This window comes from Ochotona curzoniae, unplaced genomic scaffold, assembly GCF_017591425.1.
Source record: "Ochotona curzoniae isolate NIBS_2020 unplaced genomic scaffold, NIBS_Ocur_1.0 scaffold_2683, whole genome shotgun sequence".
Classification (NCBI taxonomy): Eukaryota; Metazoa; Chordata; class Mammalia; order Lagomorpha; family Ochotonidae; genus Ochotona; species Ochotona curzoniae.
This window is the reverse complement of record NW_024467100.1, coordinates 6,998,917-7,018,926: the sequence shown is the minus strand read 5'-3', so window position 1 is coordinate 7,018,926 and position 20,010 is coordinate 6,998,917. Positions and strand designations below refer to the sequence as shown.

The window sequence follows — 20,010 nt, the reverse complement described above, 5'->3', positions numbered from 1 at the left end:
TTTTCTCCCATTCCATTGATTGCTTCTTCACTTTATTGCTTCCTTTGTTGTACAGAAACCTCTTAGTTGGTTGTAGTCCCATTTGTTTATTTTGGCTCTGACTACCTGTGCTTTTGGTGTCTCTTCTGAGAAGCCTTATCCCATTCCTATATCTTAGAGAGTGCTTTCTACACTTTCCACTAGTAGTTTGCTGGTTTCTGGGTGCAGATTTAGGTCCCTGATCCATTTAGAGCTTATTTTTGTATAAGGTGACAGATGGGGTCTTGCTTCTCATCTTTACAGATTGCTAGCCAATTGCCCCCATAGCATTTGTTGAAGAGACTGGGCTTTTCCCCTGAAGGCCAGTATCTTATCTATTCAGCTGCTTGATCTCCTAAAATTATAAGATGAAACTCAATACTGCCCAAGAAGTGTGCCTCTCTGAAAAGCACACACACACACACACACAGAGTACCTGTTTTAGGTTTTGAGTCAGCCACCAGGGAGCCTTCTTGGCATCAAAGGAACCATACAAAGCATCATTCTAGTTCCACTCTTAGGCATTTATTCTGCAACAGAACCTGCCCCAGGCACCTGCAGATGCCAAGACTGAGACTGCCGGGTTCTCAGATGGAATTTTCCAGAGGCTTTTGTGATGTCAGACCAGGGCCATTGCTGTGGTATCCACGAGGCCTGGGGTGGGGACTCGTGGTGGCCTCCCTGTTCCCACTGAGTTTCCTACCTGCTGAGCACTGCGTGGCATCCTCACTGCCTGGGCACCTTCTCACCCCGTTCCCCAAGGCCCCCCTTCTTCATTCACTTCACTGTTCCTCTTCATTCTTTCGGCTTTCTCCTTAATTTCCCACCTTACACTCCTGACACTTCCTCCTGCCTTTCCCACAGTCCTCTGCTTCCTCATGCCTCTTCCCCTTAATAAGCCCCCTCACTCACCACCTCCAGCTGTCCCTTTCCTTCTCTCCACACTGCTCATCTCTCATTGCCCTCTCACCCTCACCTCTTTCTCTCTCCCCTCACTCTCTTCGCTTTCTTTCTATCGGTTGAGCCGGGTCAGCTGTATCTAGAGATAACTATGGGACTTGGAGGGAAGAAAGGAACTGTGACTCCTCATGAACGGAGTCCAAGCCCAAGACCTAAAAGGAGGCTAAAACCTACTCAGAAAAAGCAAGTGAAGAGGAAAAAAAGGAGGAAAGACTTAGAGGAACTGAAGAAGGAAGTGGTTCTGGTGAGAACATCCAACACAGACTGACCTCTAAATACATCGTCCAACCTTGATCCCTTTGACCCTTTTCTCAAGAGTTCACACTCCCACTCTCCACAAGCCAGAGCTGGCTCTTTTCCCCCAAAGTGTTCCATCATCTCCCACCCCCACTCCGTGGGAATGACCCAGCTCATGGTATCTCCTTCAATAATACTTCTGTCCTCTCAGGATGATCACAAATTAACCCTGGAACAACTGAGTGCCAAGTATTCCGTGGACCTGACAAAGGTGAGTCAGAAACTCCCTGGGGGAGGCGGGTGGTACCCACGCCAACTGTGGGGGTACCCAAAAGCAGAACCAGAAATCAGGCTTCCAAGTTCAAGCTCAATGTTCTGAACTCTTACCCTCCACCTGGTTAAGCCCCCACAGCACTTAAAAAAAAAATACAGTGATGGAATTAAGGACCCTAAGAGCAGTGTTTCCCAATTTTCTGTGCCCAGGAGGCCTGGACATGCCAATAATTTTTCAAAGACACTAAGAAGTATCCCACATAAGCAATGATCTATCTTCACATCTGTCTATATTTTAAAAAGAAGTTTTTTTTAAGTATTTAATGTATTGAAAAACAGCAAGAGTAAGCCCAGCATATATTATCATATTTGATGGATAATTCTATGTTCTAAGAGACCTACTATCTTTGTAAAGCTCTTTGCTATAGAAAGCTGGTGGCTTCGCATCTCTCTGGTGTGCTGCACCTGTTGTGAAATCCTACATCGCCGAGCCTTTGGGAAATCCCACTGCACACCCTTAGGAGGATGAGTATGTAACAAACACAGTGATTTGGTATCGTTAGGAAGATTGGCCTTATAAATGCCCCATCCTTTGGGCTCCTCACCCTTTGCACCCAGGTTTTCAGAGGGAGTTTTGGAGTGATTGGTGGGGACTCATAGCTTCTATTACTATTTGAAGGAACACGCAAGTAAGCTTATGCACAAGGTTAGAGTGAGAATCTAGGCGGATGTATCTTCAGGTGGTGTTTTTGCCTCTTCCTAAGGTACAGAGTGTGGGTGTATGCTATCAACATCACATATTCTAACTCATTGTTACACTGCACATTATCCTATAATTATCTGCATGCATTTCTCAACGAGCTCCTTAAGAGTAGGGACCCTTCTTGGTTCTATTGTTATACTCAGCAGCTAGTATAGTAAAAGGCTCTGGAACAGGGGTTCATGTTCTAAAGGCTTGTGAATCATTCCATAAACCAAAGCCCTTCTTATGCAAGCTTGGTAAATGATAGCCCTTCAAGACTGAGAATTTCTGAACCCTACCTTATCCAAGAAGAACTTCTGGACTGGCCCCCAGAGAACCTCGTCATCCCCTTCACAGCAGCTGCTTCTCTCTTCCCAGCATTCTAGCCCTGCTTTTCCTTCTCCATGCAGGGACATACTCCTGAACGGGCAAGAGAACTTCTGATACAAAATGGACCCAATATGCTGACTCCACCCCCCTCAACTCCAAAATGGGTCAAGTTCTGTAAACAGCTCTTTGGTGGCTTCTCCCTCCTGCTGTGGACCGGTTCCATTCTCTGCTTCGTGGCCTATGGCATTCAGGTGTACTTCAAGGAGGAGTCTAGCAAAGACAATGTGAGTCTGCTCGGTCAATACTCGCCCCTGATCTCCCTCTGGCTTAGCAGCCGGGCACTCTGGAGTCCTCCCACCCAAATCCCCCACACTCCCAGCACTTTCTAGGGAGGCTTTACACACACACACACACACACACACACACACACACACACACACAGAGTTTTACTTTATTTATTTGAAAGCTAGAGTTTAGAGAAAAGGGTAGAAATCAAAATCTTCTACCCCACTACCCAAATGTCTGCAATGATCAGATTTATAACAATCTGAAGCCAGCAGCTATTGCAGTCTCCTGCATAAGAGGCAGGAGCCCCAACACTTGGTCCATCTTCTGTTGCTTTCCCAGGTGCATTAGCAAGGAGATGAATCAGAAGCAGAGCAAGTGGCACTTGAACTGGTGGTGAAATAGGATGCCGTGTTGTAAACAAAGGCTTAACCTGCTGCACCACAGCTGTAACCGCTGCAGTTGCCCTGGAATTTAGGGTCTTCATCTCCTCTCCCTTCACCAGTACCCTCACCATTCCCCGTTCTCTGCAGCCCCTCTGATCTGCAACTCAGTCCATTGTTTTCTCTCACTGGGAGAAATGACTTATTCTGCTGTAGCAGAGGAGACGTACACACTGACAAACCATTTCTTTCTCACCTGCAGCTGTACCTGGGCATTGTGCTAGCCATTGTGGTCTTCATCACTGGCTGCTTCTCCTATTATCAGGAAGCCAAGAGTTCCAAGATCATGGAGTCTTTTAAGAACATGGTGCCACAGGTAGGACTGCTGAGTGAAGCTCTAATGAGAGGAGTTACAGAAGTACATGGTTATTAAAAGCTCTTTGGAGAATCGCATCCTGTGACAAGTGAGCTAAGAAGGCTGGTGATGTGGGGGCCAGGATACTGTATCAGGCTTCCAGAGCAGCTGGAAAGCTGTGAAATCCTGAGAAAGACGCAGCAGCCTCTATGAAGCAGTTCAGGCTATGAAGCACTGAATCTAATGCAGAAGCAGCATAAACACCTCAAATAGAACAAAAAGAAAAAGCAGGGACTGGTCGGGAGCCTGGATTGCTAATGTCAGTGCCATTAAAGACAGCAGCTCTGGAAATGCTTCCGACCAGCTAAAAAGGCACAACAAGTGGATGCAATGCTTAGTCCCAACCTAATCCTCCACTAGAGAAGAAACTAATGCTTTAAAGGATATTTTTGGTCAGTTGATGAAACTGAAATACAGGCAATGGAGTAAAATATCACCATAAAATTTAACTAAAATCAATAACTGTACTGCAGCTATAAAAGAGAATATCCCAGTTCTTGGGCAATGCATGCAGAAGTATTTAGGATAAAAGATCACGATGCATGTAACTTGCCAAAATACAATTAAGGGGAAAAATCGCACGCACACACACACACGTGAAATAAAGGACAATAAAAACTTGCAAAAATATAAATAGATGAATGTGGATAAAGACTACATTGATATTTTTCTTCCTGCAACCTTTTCTGAACATGCTAAATTATTTTCAAACAAAATGTTTTTTCAAGTTATCTGGAAATAGCATGACATAAACAGAGTCCTAGGCATGGGGCTGAAAGTTGTAAAGGAATGCACTCCAAAATTTTCCCACAAATGGATCCTGCTCTAACACTGTAGCTCAAAATCTTCCTTTCCCTTTGGCATCAACATGACTTAGTTTCGCCACACAAGCCTGTTATGTCTCAGCATATCATAGATGCTCTGTACCGGTCTGGCTGACCTCAGCTAATCCTGGATGGTCTAAGATGACCTCATTCACTTGTATGAGCCCTCAGCTGGGGTGACTGGGACAGCTGGGGCCTTTCTCCTCATAATCCTCGACCTGCTGGGAGTCTAGCTTGTGCTTAGGCACAGGCTGGCTGAGGACCTAATCCAATAGAACAAATTCCAGTATGATACACATTTTCAGCCTTTGCTGCTTGACTCCTACTTGCCAACGTGCTGTGGGCCAAACCTAGGTTTAAGGGTGAAAATTACGTGCCATCTTATAGTGGGAAGAGCAGTGGGTCACTTTGCCAAAAGCTCCCCAGAGAGCAATGACAGGAATTTGCAATCTACTAGAGACGCCTTCAAGAACATTGTGACTGGTGGCACAGTAAGAAAGGAGTCAGCAAGAAGGAGACCAGGAATATTTGTAGGCTAGAGGCAGGACAAAGGAAGAGGATAACTTCCTTTTTCTGTAAGGTTTTTCTTTATTTGGAAGGCAGAATTACAGATACAGCATGTGCACACATCAGAGACCTTCAGCCCCTGAGTTCACTCCCTAGTTGACGGCAACAGCCAGGACTGGGCCAGAAGCTTCATCCAGGTCTCCCATGTGGGTGTTGGGGCCCAAATACTTGGGCTATCTACTTTTTACATATATATGTAAACTTAATCTTTTTAAGATTTATTTATTTATTTTTATTGGAAAGTCAGATTTACAGACAGAAGGAGACAAAGATCTTCCATCCTCGGGTTCACTCCCTTACTGGCTACAACAGCCGGAGCTGAGCTGATCCGAAACCAGGAGCTTCTTCCAGGTCTCCCACATGGGTACAGGGTCCCAAGACTTTGGACCATCTTCAACTGTTTTCCCAAGCCACAGGCAGGGAGCTGGATGGGAAGTGGAGCAGCTGGGACACGAACCGGCTCCCATATGGGATGCTAGAGTTACAGGCAGTGGCTTTACCCACTACACCACAACGCCGGCTCCAGTGACAAACTGAAGACCACCCTGTACTGTCTTCCTTTAGAAAGCTATGGTCATTCGAGGTGGAGAGAAGATGCAAATTCATGTCGAAGATGTGGTATTGGGAGATCTTGTGGAAGTGAAAGGGGGAGACCGAATACCTGCTGATCTGCGACTTATCTCTGCCCAAGGATGCAAGGTGAGGGGTGTGGAGAGCCATGGGAGGGGGTTACCCAGGCCCTTTGAGACAGTGGGGACCTGGGCTCAGGGAAAGTGAGATTTTATCACTCTGAACCTAGAGATGTTACAAGTGTGAATTCACATTGGAGACCATGAGATGCTAGTGGGCAAATTCACTTTGGTATCAGTGCCAGTGTTGTTAGTGACTGATAAAGGCAGGTTGTCTTTACAAATGAATTTGCCTTTTGTCCTGTGCTCAGGACCTTCGTCCTGATGACCCATCCTCCCTCCCATGCCAGGTGGACAACTCGTCCTTGACCGGGGAATCTGAGCCCCAGTCCCGCTCCCCTGACTTCACCCATGAGAACCCTCTGGAGACCCGCAACATCTGCTTCTTCTCCACCAACTGTGTAGAAGGTGAATATCGTATCCCGGGTAGCACAGACTCAAAAGCACAAACCACAACAGAAAGACTTGAAGAGCTCTCCAGCGTCTAAGGATATGGGGCAGGTCAGAGCCAGGAAGCAGTCCAGTTCTCCATCACTCACAAGTTACATGATCTTCAGTGAAAAGTCAAAGGCACACAACAATAATACTCAAAGTTACTGCCCCATAGATTTTTTAGTAGATTAAATGAGTTAAGCGGTTTAAAACACTTAGCACAAGCCCTAATGCACTCTAAGTGCCCCATAATTATTAGGTAGCCCTCTAGCCAGAGAATAGACTGTTCTGTGTGCTGAAAATGGCACTGAAGGAACAAAATCTTTTTTTTTTTTTGAGGTCATTCTTTTCGTAAGTGAAGACCTAATGTCTGTTTGCCATTCACCTCCCTACGAGGAGGCTAGATATTGGTTGGCATTGGAAATGGGAGTTGCCATGGATGCTATCCAGACCCTGCCACTCAGATTTTGGCTTTGCTCCTAAAATCTAGGACATCTGCAATCTGGGAGCTGCTACTGGCCAAAGTGGCAACAAAGAGACTCAACATTATTTGTATTAACCTTTCTTTGCCCTGAGAGCATGAGTCAAGTGCTCTGGATACCGTTTCTGATTGCCTCAAGGTGATACAGCAGATATTATTCCCATTTAACGCACCAAAGACTAAGATCCAAAGAAATGAAGCACCAGATCCAACAACACAGCCCAACAGTAAAGAAGAGGATCAAGTAATCCAGTGGAGCCTGTCTGCAAATCCCGTTCATTCCCTGTCCACAGACTGTGCTCTGCACTCAACAATGGCCAGTGTTCTCACCCGAAACCAAACAAGTTAACTTAGAAGTCCCTTCCAGAATGAGTGATATAAAGATGAAATACAGACTGTGGAAGGCTCCACCAAAAAATACAATGTAGTGAAATTAAATTGCTGAAAAAATGAAGAGACAGAAAACCACAAGTTAGCAAGCTTTCCTCAAAACCACTAGAGTCCAGAGATGTGGGAAAGACATTTGTACAGATTTGCCCTTCCAAAGTAGGTTTCTCATTAGCCAAGCATAGACGTCAGGGAAGAGGAATGGGGAAAAGCTGGTGTGCTGTCTACTTGGAAAAAACCACGGTCTGTTCGGGTAGAAAGCCATGCAAGAAAAGACTGGTAAACCTGAGATGTGGCCAAGAGAGTGGAGCTAGAGTGAGGAAGCTTTTGACTTAGCACGGAGGAATCCCTGTAGCACTTATCTATAACCAAACTGACCATTAGACTTTACTGGAGATCAGTTTGCAAGTAGTAGTTGAATTTTAATGTTCATCTTTGCCCCTCAGCCCTCATCACTTTGGATTTATTTTGTTTTTATTTTTTTTAGAGGAATTGATTTGTCACCATTCTGGAGGTTGGGAAATCCAAGGTTAAGATGTTGGTGATTGAGTTCTAGATGTGAGGTCATTTCCTGCCTTGTGGACAACTGCCTTGTTCCTTGTCCTAACACAGAATAGAGAGAAGGGCCTTTGCACCTCCGCTTCCTTCAAAGATACCAGTCCCATCGATGGGACCCCATTACTTTGATGCAGCAGTGATGTCTTGGGCATCTTGCAGTGTGCCTGACCTCATTCTCTGATGAGATACAGAGGTAAATGAGGGAGCCAGCCTGCTTGAAGAATGGGATATTTGGCTATTTCCACCTTTCCCAAGTTTGATGTCAACCGACTCAATCTCTAGACCCATTGGGATGAGTTATTAAATCTTATCTCCCCAAGCACAGGGAAAGCATAACAAACAATTGGACTACACTGAAACACAAAATAAGTATAGAAGATACCATCCTCCACCCTCCACCCTTCATCTCCAAAATAAGAAACCATTTCAATAATTCTCTTGTATTTCAGTACCTTCTTTCCACAACACTCAATGAATACTTCAGTCAACCAGTTTTATGCTCATCTGTAGAGTACTTCATAACATTCCTCCCCAGGATGAGCATTTGCTTAACCCATGTGCCGTATGAGAAGAACCCTACTATCAGGCCATAGAGCTGACGGTGATCCTAGAAATCGGGACTGCCAACTGCTCTATGCTACCAGAATTTTGCAAGCTGCTAAGTGAGAGACACCACTACTATTTCACATGCAGTATTTTCTGTTAGTCCATCCCAAGACCCTAAAACCATCTGAATGAATGGGGATGGGGAAATCAAGAATCAAGAAACTAGTATGTGCCCAATCCTGTTGTGGCCTCTCTTAAAAGCATTTAATTCTCACAATTTGTAGGAATTTGCACCCTGTTTTAAACATGAGGAAACCCAGTCTCAGAGAAGTTATGTAACAAGCCCAGGGAAAAGAGTTAGTAATTGGGGAAGTTGAACTTCCTGCATGGAGTCTTTCAGCTTCTGAAGTAAGTGCTGTTGCTATACTATGTTTCTTTTCTGAGTACTACTGACTGTGACTTTGATGGTAGGCGTGTCAGTCGTTATGATAAAGCAGGAAGAATGATATTAAGAACCCTGCCATGCCCCTCATTTCAAGCCATGTGGGTAAGTGACTTGCGTCACATATGTATAAAATCAAACGCAATGTGTCCTCCTGACTCAGACTAGAGTTGATGACAAAGATTTGGAAGCAGGGAAGCCAAGCTGTCATGGCCCCTGCTACCCAGCAGAGGTCAGACCAACTCCAGCTGGTAAAGCAGGGAGGGGCCAGGATGGATCAGGATTTCTTGAGACATTAGGGGCAGGATCATTCTTTGTTGGCGTTAGGGGAGAAGAGAGCTTCGGGACATTTAGCACTAGCTGCCAGTACAGCCCCCATTCCCAACCTACTAGGCATTGCCAAACTCCCCAAGGAGGAGGAGACTGTCTGCAGTCGAAAACCACTGGGTTCCAGGCTAAGAGGTTGTTGGACACAACTCTGCAACTATTCCTGGGAATCTGGAAATGATTCATCTGTTGAGAGTAAAACAAGAAACACACAGGTACTGGAAGATATTTAGATGGAGAGCAACAATGACCTTGACAGTGAAGATAATTAGGCAATAAAATTGGGACTCTCTGGAGAGAACTATGAGACTTCAGAGCTTTTGGACCCAGAGATCTTTTAAAAAAATTTATTCATTTTTTGTATTGGAAAGGCGGATCTACAGAGAGATGGAGAGATAAAAATCTCAAACCATTATGAGTATAAATTAAATATGAAGAGAATGAGACATCACGGCCTCTCATAGGGCCTTGCATTTGCAACCTGTCTATGATCATTGCGAGCATTTTCTTTATGGAAACCAAGTCCAAGAGTCTTTTTAATTCAGGCTTGGCATATTCTGAGTGACCATGTGCAACAACAAATCAGAAAACCTAGTTTTCATTAAACGCAGAATAGTTCTGTGTCCAAAATGTGTAGGGATTTCTCCCTACCGACAACCACTTCTCCAGGACAGCAACTGATTGTCCCAGAATTTGGCTCGCACATCTTCTACCTGGAGACGGTGCCAGAGGCCACAAGCTGGGGACTCAGGTCCAGAAGATCACCTCCACTCAGGCGCCAATTACAAGCAATAGGTTGTCACCTATGCTGCTGACAAAACAGCTGTAAACCTGGGTTCTCATGACACCCCCTCTTTTGTTTGATTACTTTGCTAAGACAGTTCAAAGAACTCAGGATCTATTTATTTCAAAGGGCACAGATGAAGAGCCAGAAAGAGATCGGCAAAGGGCAAAGTAGGTGAGCAGGGGCACAAAGCTTCTGACCTATATGGTCAACAATGCTGAGGCTTTTGGGCCAACACAGTCCTTTTGGATCTTTATGGAAGGTTCACTATGTAAGCATAGTTTACATGACTGACTCTTTGGCAATCTACTCAACCTACCTCCAACCCCCTAATCATGTGGATGGTTACCATGGCAACCAGCCCAAATCATGCAGCAATCCAGGCATCCACCCAGAGTCACCTGTTAGACCTAAGATCTTGCTATCACACAGGAAATTCCAAGGATTTTGGAGTCCTGTGTCAGACATTCCATTCACTCAGGAACTCACAAAGGTCTTAGGAGCTGTGTCAGGAACTGAGTCCAGAGACCAGTATACGCATTTTGTACTGTATCACATCCGCCTTCTTGCCCTTGTTCCCCAGGGACAGCCCGGGGCATCGTGATTGCTACAGGAGACTCCACCGTGATGGGCAGAATTGCCTCCCTGACATCAGGGCTGGCAGTTGGCCAGACCCCCATTGCAGCTGAGATTGAACACTTCATCCATCTGATCACGATGGTGGCCGTCTTCCTTGGTGTCACTTTTTTCGGGCTCTCGCTCATCTTGGGCTACAGCTGGCTGGAGGCTGTCATTTTCCTTATTGGCATCATTGTGGCCAATGTACCTGAGGGACTACTGGCCACTGTCACTGTGAGTAGAAAGGGTGGAGGGTGGCCCCAGGGTAACCTAGTCACCCTAAGGAAATGAAGTCACTCATTTTCTTCTGTTGCGGATTGTCTCAAAGGACAGAGTATTTCTGACATGTAGATAGGAGTCAGAAATAACTTGGCTTCCCTCCACCCACAGTTTCTGCTGCCTTTTCTTTATCATCAGTAAGACAGATCTCTACTTCCAGGGGAGAAAACATTGTATTATAAATCCCAAAGACAGGGTCAGAGCTGTAGAGGGTTAAGCCACTACCTGCAACACCAACATCCCTATGGGCAGCAGTTCGAGTCCTGGCTGCTCCACTTCAGATCCAGCTCCATGTTAACACACCTGGGAAAGCAATGAAAGATGGTTCAAATGCTTGGACCCCTGCCACTCATGTAGGAGATGCTGAAGAAACTCCTGGCTTCTGGCTTCAGTCTAGCCCAGCCTCAGATACTTTGTAGTCATTTGAAGGTTGAACAAGCAAACGGAAGAATTCTCTGTGTGTCTCCTGCTCTGTAACTCTGCCTTTCAAATAAATAAAATAAATCTTGATAAAAAAATAAAATTAGTAAAAAGAAAATATAAGTCATCAGGACTGAGTTCAGGCCCTGAGCGTTCAGGCCCTGGTGATCCTGGTCAAATCAGTTATCTCCACGCCTCAATTTATTCATCCATTAATAAAGATTAATATAGAATTGCACAATCCTATTGATGAATATCTTCTATAAAATCAATGGAAAATGACTAATTTCTTGTCATGGAAGCACACCCCTTTTAGTACTGGCTCATTTCATCACTTGGTTGCCTAGTTAAATTTTTTCTCTTTTTTAAGATTTATTTATTTGAAGGGCAGACAGAAAGAGAAAGATTTTGCATCTGCTAGTTCCTTTCCCAAATGCAATAATACTCAGGTCAAGGTCAGTCTGAAGTTAGGAGTTTGGAACTTCATCCGGGACTCCCACACAGGTTGGAGGTGCCCAAGTACTCGGGGCATCTTTTGTTTGTTCCCATGTGCATGCGCAGCAAGCTGGGTTGGAAGCAGAACAGCTAGTACCTGAACCAGGACTAAGATATGGGATGCCACAAGACCGGTCCCACTCCAGTTTAATTTCATTGTGTTGAACAGAAATATGACTCTCTGGTCCTAGCTTTCCCTGCCAAAGAAACATAAAATTAATCAGTTGCCTCTCCTCGACAGACCAGACCTTTCCATTTTGCCAGTGGTTTGTGTGTGTCCTCAAGTTCTGCCCTAAAGGGGGAGGGTTGAAGTGATCCCATTTCCCTGAGCACATCTATGACATGGCCTTCCGTTTCCTTGTCTTGCTAATGACTTCTTCCAGGCATGCTCTGGTTTGCTAATATTCTTAGAATGGACAGAAGGAGTTTGTATCATGGCATAGCTGTTAAGCCACTACCTCCAGCACCAGCATCCAATATGAGCACCAGTTGAAGTTTTTTGGCTGTTCCACTTCTGATTGAGCTCCCTGTTAATGTACCTGGGAAGGCAGCAGAAGATGGCCCAACTGCTTGGGGCTCCTGCATCTACGTGGGAGATCCGGAAGAAGCTCCAGGCTTCTGGCTGCAGATTGGCACAGCCTGGGCCATTGCAACTATTTGGGGAGTGAACCAGTGAATAGAAGGTCTTTCTCTCTCTCTGTAACTCTGTCTTTCAAATAAATAAAATAAAACATTTTATATAAAAAAAGAATAGAAATGAGAATATTACTCAAGGTGGTTTGGGACTAATATAAAAACATTGAGATTCATGATATTTTATAAATAACTATAACTCCATGATTAGAGTTCTGTACTTACTAGTTTTTAAAATTTTTTTTATTATTTTTCTTATTGCAAAGTCAGATATACAGAGAGGAGGAAAGACAGAGAGGAAGATATTTCATCCGATGATTCACTCCCTGAGTGACCACAATGGCTGGAATTGTGCTGATCCGAAGCCAGGAGCCTGGGGCCTCTTCCGGTCTCCCACGTGGGTGTGGTCCCAAGGTTTTGGGTCATCCTCAACTGCTTTCCCAGGCCCTAAGCAGGGAGCTGAATGGGAAGTGGGACCGCTGGGATTAGAACCGGCACCCACATGGGATTGTGGGTGTGTGCAAGGCGAGGACTTTAGTCACTAAGCCACCACGCCAGGCCCTGTACTTAGCAGTTTTTAAAGCAACTTTGCCCCTTACATTGAATTTATTATCAACAAAAACAGTTTGATTTTGATGATTTCTTGAGTCCTTTCCAATGCCTTGACATTCCTTATTCGTGTCATCATTCTCTCAATTTTTTAAAACACTTGGTGGAATCCTTCCTGTACTGTTAGCATTGGATAGCATTGGATACCGTATTCAAAAATGAACAGTATATATGGTTTCCAGAAACACTGGACTCTAGACCTAGTCTGAACTTCATTGGGAAGAGGCTGCTGAGCAGAAAAGAATCCCGGGGGGGGGGGGGACAGGAGTATTCCAGGTAGATCCAGAGGATCCCTGACATTCCAGGAAGGGGATACATTCGTTTTCTGAAACTCCTGCTGTAAAGCACAAATGGAATCACACTCCTTATTTCGATACCACAGGTGGGATTTCTAAAGCATAGGTGTCAACAAAAGGGAAACAATCAACAACATAATAATAAGATAGTAAATGGCCATAAAAATCACATTTCCAAGAGGTATGGTGGTCTGAGTAGAGCTGCACCCTTTATTTCTTTACCTTCTTCATGGCTTTAGGTGTGTCTGACCCTGACCGCCAAGCGCATGGCACGCAAGAACTGCCTGGTGAAGAACCTGGAGGCCGTGGAGACGCTGGGCTCCACGTCCACCATCTGCTCCGACAAGACGGGCACCCTCACCCAGAACCGCATGACCGTCGCCCACTTGTGGTTCGATAGGACCGTGTATGCAGCAGACACCAGCGAAGACCAGATTGGTGACTAGTGGTATTGATATTGGTATCGGTGTTGGTATTGGGCCAAGAATGGAAGGATGACTGAGCTGAGAGAATGGCGAATCCCCACAAAGAGAAGAGAACAGGAAAATGGAGTGGACAGAGGGGAGGTATAGAGGAAAGGAAATGTCACCTCCACACAATATTTGGGTCCAAACGGGATGTGGAGAACCCTCGGCTTTGAACTTTCATGGCCCACTGTTCACAGTTCTTCCCTTCTTTCTCCCTAGGGAAAACGTTTGCCAAGGGCTCTGATAGCTGGTTTATCCTGGCCCGAATCGCTGGCCTGTGCAACCGAGCTGATTTTAAAGCCGATCAAGAGGACATACCTATAGCTAAGGTGTCAGGCCTGGAGGGGGGTGGGAGGCAAGGGTGTCTCAGGGTTCAGGGTGTTACCCTTTCTCGTCCCACAAGATTTTCTTCCCTGGTCCTCACTGACTTCCCCCAGGGGCCTCCTTCGCCCATCCTGCATCTTCCTTACTGACACAGCTCCAGGCCCAGGTGGTGTGCCCTGGGAACTTAGTACAAACCCTCCACCTTGGCAGCGATCTACAACAGGTGATGCTTCAGAGTCGGCCCTCCTCAAGTTCATCGAGCAAACGCACAGCTCTGTGAAGGAGATGAGAGAGAAAAGTCCCAAGGTGGCAGAGATACCCTTTAATTCTACCAATAAGTACCAGGTACGGAACCCCCAAAGACGGGGAAACGGAGGGTGGGAGGGCATCACTGAGCTTTGCCTTTGGCTCCAACTTCACCTTTAAGCAGTAAAACAGCACAGTAGAACCAGGATTGAGCGTAAGAAAGTGAGGCAGCAGGTGAAGCGGAACAGGCACGGAGTCCTGAGCGGAGCATGGAGCCTGCGCACTTGTGGAGAGAGCAGTTCACACAGGGCTGTCCGAGGCTGGCCAGTGCCCGTCTGGGAAGAGTGATGTGAGCTGTTGGGAGGTACCACGGTGTCTGCTATGGGATTTGCCTCCATGAAGTAAGCAAGATGCAAGACATCTTGTTTCATTTGCCATAAAAAGTTTCCTCTCACTCCATGCCTGTACTCCCAGTTGGGAGACAGCCATGAGGCTCTCCTCCGTGTCGGCCAAGTGTTTCTTTTACCAGGAGCGTTTTGGCCCACTACCTACAGAGGAGTAGATGAGACGGGGGAAATGCTGGGTGAGGGACACTCATGGAAGGGCAGGACGGGCAGCACTTCTTGCCCAAGCCGGGGTCCTGGCAGACGTTGAGTGGACACTGGAAAGCAAGAGCAGCAGCATTGTGTGGCTGGAGCCCGACGCGGGGGACGCTCTGAGCTCTGCTGGGTGAGGGTGACTTACTCAAGGAGCAGAAACCCCAGCACCATGCACCACAGTGCAGGCAGCCAAGGCAACACGAGGCTCACAGGCCAGTCTTGCTCTTCTGTCTGAAGAGCCCTTAGGAAAAATCACAAGCTATATGCACGCCTTGAAAAGCCAGCAATCTGTATTTTCATATAAAACACTGAGTAAGAGTTAAATAGGCTCCTACTTTTTCTGTCTCGACTGGTTTTTAGCCTGTGTAATAAAATAAGCCTCTAAGGCCTAAACTGTACATTTATTTCCATTTTTTTCTGACATTTAGTGGCCTCCCTAACCAGACAGGAATTTTGTGGCTTGGCAGGGCTTGAGTAAACCTTTGGAAAGAGTTAGGCACCTCTGCTTCCACATGGTTCGAAAGAAAAGCAAGATGTATTCACAGCATTTGCTGAGATGGCCAACAAATAGCGACATTCCCCTCCAAATGACTATGTCCGTGCTTGTTCTGAGCTATCTAAAATCAAGTTCACAAATGGCAGAGTTGTCCTCTGCGGCACACCAAGCGTGAGCAGTCAGCCCGCTGCCACCCTCCCGACCCCCACCCTGGCAGGCCTTTGCTCCAGGCAACAGGTAGTCAATCAGCTGTCACCCTCCCTGGCTTGCTCTTGGGTAGCAAGTCCAGGTTTGGCAAGGTGCTATTTAGCTGCTGCTTATTTGCCACACTCAAACTCATTGCCTCTCTGAAATCAAAATGGAGCAAAGGAAAGTCTTCATTCTGGTATTTGCAGATGTGTAATTGACGTAATTTCCCACCAAGATGTGATTTTTCTGGAACCCAGTCCCCAGCTACAGCGGGTCTTGCCACCCCTTCCAGGCCTTCCACTCATTAAGTAAGTATTTATTGAGCAGTCAGAAAAAGGAGCCTTCCAACCTTTTTACAGCTTTCCTCGTAAAGGAACTCAGGTTAGCCTCTTAGCTGCTTAGGCCGATTTTGGACGTAACTGGACAGTTTCTGGTGGAACACTTACATCCACACCCAATGCACTGGACTCTCACTCGGCCACTCGGACAGAGCCATCCGGCCTCCTCAGCGCTCTCACAGGTCCTCTCCGGGGAATTTGGTTCCTGGCCTGCATCTCCTACCAATCCCGAGAGGAATTTCACAGAGGACAGTGAGATAAAGAAATATTCCAAACCTCGGTCAGTCTTATTTCTATCGCTGTTGTTGGGGTCTCACTTGAGGAATACCCCTCCCCAGCCTACACCTACGCTGATCCGCACTCCCAATCACACCAGCCAGTTCCTCCCTGGGGCCTTCTGTCTGTCTAAGGTCCCTGGAACTGACTAACTTATTTTCGCATTCTGTTTCAACTTTCAAGGTCTTTTTTCTAGCTATCTCATAAAAAGCTAATGAAGCAGATAAGGCGGAACCTTTGACACTTTATTAAAGCAACAAAGTTTCTGCAAGGTTAACGGGATAGGCCTTAGGTCATAAAGCTGCTGAAATATTTGGGCTGGCTGGGGACACAGGCCTGACTGCTCGGCTGTCTGCCAGGTCCAGCTTGCCCTTTCTGCTCCCACACAGCCCTCCAGCCAGCAAGGCAGCAGGAGGAAAGTGGGACCACCTGGTTCTACCCTTCAAGCTCCCAATCAGACTGTGGCGATAGCAGAGACTTATTCTGCTGCAAATAATGCCCAGGCTGGGCTCAACCTGCAGTCAGGTTTCCTCGGGCAAGACAAAGGAAATGGCTGTATGCAGAGGTTTGCCTGCCTCTGCCTTCACAACCCTCCCCTATGCACTTGCTCTCTCTTCCTTACCCATCCCGGCTTTGTCTCTTCTGCCTAGGTGTCCATCCACCTCCGGGAGGACAGCTCCCAGACCCACGTGCTGATGATGAAGGGTGCCCCTGAGAGGATCTTGGAGTTTTGCTCTACTTTCCTTCTGAATGGACAGGAGTACCCCATGGACAATGACATGAGGGAGGCCTTCCAGAATGCCTACTTAGAATTGGGGAGCCTGGGGGAGCGTGTGCTAGGTGAGGAGCGCTGTGGGCAGGGAGCGTGGGGAGAATGTGATCCTGGCTGGTGGGGTGATAAGTCCAGGGCATTGAAGAGAACAGACCAGACGCACAGCTGCATGACTGCTGGTCCTCTGTCTCGCCAGGGTTCTGCTTCTTGAATCTGCCCAGCACATACTCAAAGGGATTCCCTTTCAATACGGATGAGATCAATTTTCCCATGGATAACCTGTGCTTTGTGGGCCTCATATCCATGATCGACCCTCCCCGAGCTGCCGTGCCAGATGCTGTGAGCAAGTGTCGCAGTGCAGGGATTAAGGTAAACACCTGTCCATTCCAGAAGCTACCACCTGTCACAAGTTGGAGCAGTAAACAGTCTTAAGAGTAGGTGCTTAGAATCTCAGTTTGACTGATTTGGTAGAATTGATTTCTACCTCCTTGAGCTAGACATCTAGTATTAACTTTGTTCAATGGTTAGAATTCTATCCTGCATTGAACATTAGAACCACCAGGGAAAGTGAAAAGTTGCCATCTGGACCACACCTGAAACCTATTAAATATGTCTCAGGGCCTCTGGATTTTTTTTAAACTTTGCTGGAGGTATGGGCATTGCAATGCATCCTTGTAGGGATGGCGTGGGCCACCCACATCCCATATCCGTGGGCCTGGTGTGAGCCTTGTTTCTGCTTCTGGGGCAACTTGTTGCCAACACGTCCAGGGGTAGAAGTACTTGGGGTTCCTACCATTCACGTGAGATTCAGATGGTGTTCCTGGTTTCCTGGTTCCTGGCTCCTGGCTTTGGGCTGACCCAGGTCTGTCTGTCGGCACTTGGGAAGTGAGTCGGTGGATGGAAGATTCTCTCTCTCTTTTGCAAATAAAACTTTCTGAAGACTTTAATGAACAGAGAAGTTTGAGAACAGTGTTCAGTGCAGTGCCTTTCAAATGAATGATTATGTAAATCACATGTAAATACTAGACTCAAACTAATGTACAAGTGTAGATCCCCAGTCAGGGTTTCTAAGGCACCTGGCGAGTCTGGGCTTTTGCAAGCTCCCAGGTGATGCTGTTGCCGCTGACCTGCAGATCATGTTAGACATACCTAACGCTAGCAGGTGTCTTATCAGCATGCTGCTGGGAGGGACTGTCAGAGGGTGAGATGAATGGGACTGGGGTCCTGAAGCAGGCCCTGGTGAGAACTGGGGGGATCTCACAGGGTTTGACTCAAACTGAACTGCTGCCATAGCAGGTTTCTCTGCCAGGAATGAAAGCCAGAGACTGAAATGAATTAGTCTGAGAGTGAAACTCGGCTACAGAACAAACTCAGAGGTGGGAGAGTGGTCCTCTATGGTACAGGTGAGCCTTGAACGTCAAGGAATGGCAGAAAGAAAATTATTCCAATCCTGAGATGTTTTATGCCCCAAGTTGCTCAAGTCAGATTCTCGACTCTACTGATTAGATATTGACACTCGCCCTGCTTACCTGCCTTATATTCTGGGTCACTTGCACCTTCCAGCCCCTAGACTTGAGATTAGGGAGTACAGGTCAGGCTAGAGGAGCTGTTTCTGGGGGGGCTGGAGGCACTGTGTGAGAGCTAGCTTTAGAGTAGACTTGTGGCATTGGCAGTTTGTTTGGGGATCCACCTGGCAAGGCTAGGCCCAGGGATGCATCCCTCGAGTGGGAACCAGGGCATGAAGTAAGTTGCACGGTCACACTGATCTGAGATGCTTGCAGGGGTCCAACCCTTCACCCACACAGCACTGTCACTCCTCATCAGCCTGTGGCCCTGTTCCTGCCTAGCTCATAAACATCCATGCTGTACTGGGAGAGAAGGTGTTCACATGAAATGCTCTGAGCTCTGAGGTAGGCAGGTAGATGAGAATAAACACTGAGGAAGGGGTTCCATACATCGCACCTGGGAGCTGATGAATACCTTCAGTGAGAAGAGAGTAACTATGTGGATAAATGGGGGAGGCCCCCAACAGGAATGAGAGAGGTTAGTTTTAATCAGGACACCTACCAAGCTGGAAGGTGCCACAGCCTGAGGCAGAGAGAGCTCATGATGGTCCTGGGGAGGGGTGGCTTTCAGAGGGCCCCAGGCCAAGAGTTGCCACCTGGAGGCCTTCGTGTCTTCCGGTCAGCCCCTGCTCCTGGCACAAGCTTGCAGGCACTTGATGCCCGTGGTGAAGCACTAGGTAGTAGAAGACACACATGGTGCCATCCTTCCAAGAACACAAACTAGAACAGACTCATGGGAGCTTGTCCTGTAGGGTGGGCCTTTCCAGGGCTAGCTCTGAAGTGGTGCTGGCACAAGGCATTACAAGGCTGCTGAGTAAAAGAAGTTGCAGAATCACTTTATGGCAGCTAAGGAATTCATCAAGGGACCAGGAGTTCCCAGGCATCTATGTGCTCTGTACTTTGGAGCGAATGTGATTTTAAAAAAAAGATGTCTAAACGATCCTATTCTCTTTGACCCTGAGGAGCTCAGTGGCAGCGAGGTAGTGGCTCCTGCTCTGCATCCGGCTCCAAGGACTGCTGTCCCGCTTTGAGTGCTGTCAGGAGAGCCTGTAGTTCCCTCATCGGAACTGCACAGTTTCTTTCAGATGAGTCCAGTCTGGGGGAAGAGGGCAGAAGGGAACAAGAGGGCAGCTTTGCAAGCCAGTGTGGGAGCGTCAGAGGTAGAGTCAGCACCAAGAAGCTGAAAGAGAAGTTCTTCTGATGCTTGATGAATTCTAGAAACTGCTAGCTGCCCTTTATCTCCGAGGGCGCATTGTCTGTATAACTGCAGTTCTATTGGATGGATGCATCTCAATGCTTGGTGAAACTGGGCCCTGGGAACTCACTCCTGGGGTGACCGGCTCTGTAATTTTGTTGGTCTAGTTTGGCATAGAGGTGATACTGCTGGAAGTTACCTAGAAGAGTCCATTTTGAATGATCAGAGTGGGTAGTGTGCTTGGAATGAATGCAGATGACACCGTGCCCTAACAGGTCCTATGTCACCATCCATGGGTCACTGAGAAGCTGTCCTGGAAACCTGTACTGTATCGCTAAGAGCCCAGGCAGAACTGTCTGTGGACGGCAGCCTCTGGGCAGTTCTCTCTGAATCCTCACCATTTACCAGGCACTCCCAGGCTGGGCTTAAAAGGATCCAGTGCCTCATATCGCAGCCAGAGAGCTCCAAAGCAGTAGTTGTAACAGCTCTGTGCAATTTTACAATGTCTCTGTT

At 47.0% G+C, this 20,010-nt stretch overlaps 1 protein-coding gene across 1 annotated transcript in view; it reads left to right on the top strand.

The window, feature by feature from the left end:
- Positions 1-1,069: 1,069 nt before the first annotated feature.
- The window catches only part of LOC121171480 (sodium/potassium-transporting ATPase subunit alpha-4), a 30,316-nt gene continuing 11,375 nt past the window's right edge, over positions 1,070-20,010 (top strand). The window contains exons 1-12 of the mRNA XM_041003185.1: positions 1,070-1,222; positions 1,427-1,486; positions 2,641-2,844; positions 3,491-3,604; positions 5,599-5,733; positions 6,014-6,131; positions 10,264-10,532; positions 13,270-13,468; positions 13,717-13,826; positions 14,032-14,166; positions 16,616-16,805; positions 16,934-17,106. Coding sequence (XP_040859119.1) covers positions 1,070-1,222; positions 1,427-1,486; positions 2,641-2,844; positions 3,491-3,604; positions 5,599-5,733; positions 6,014-6,131; positions 10,264-10,532; positions 13,270-13,468; positions 13,717-13,826; positions 14,032-14,166; positions 16,616-16,805; positions 16,934-17,106 — 1,860 coding nt within the window. The remainder of the gene's footprint in view (positions 1,223-1,426; positions 1,487-2,640; positions 2,845-3,490; positions 3,605-5,598; positions 5,734-6,013; positions 6,132-10,263; positions 10,533-13,269; positions 13,469-13,716; positions 13,827-14,031; positions 14,167-16,615; positions 16,806-16,933; positions 17,107-20,010) is intronic.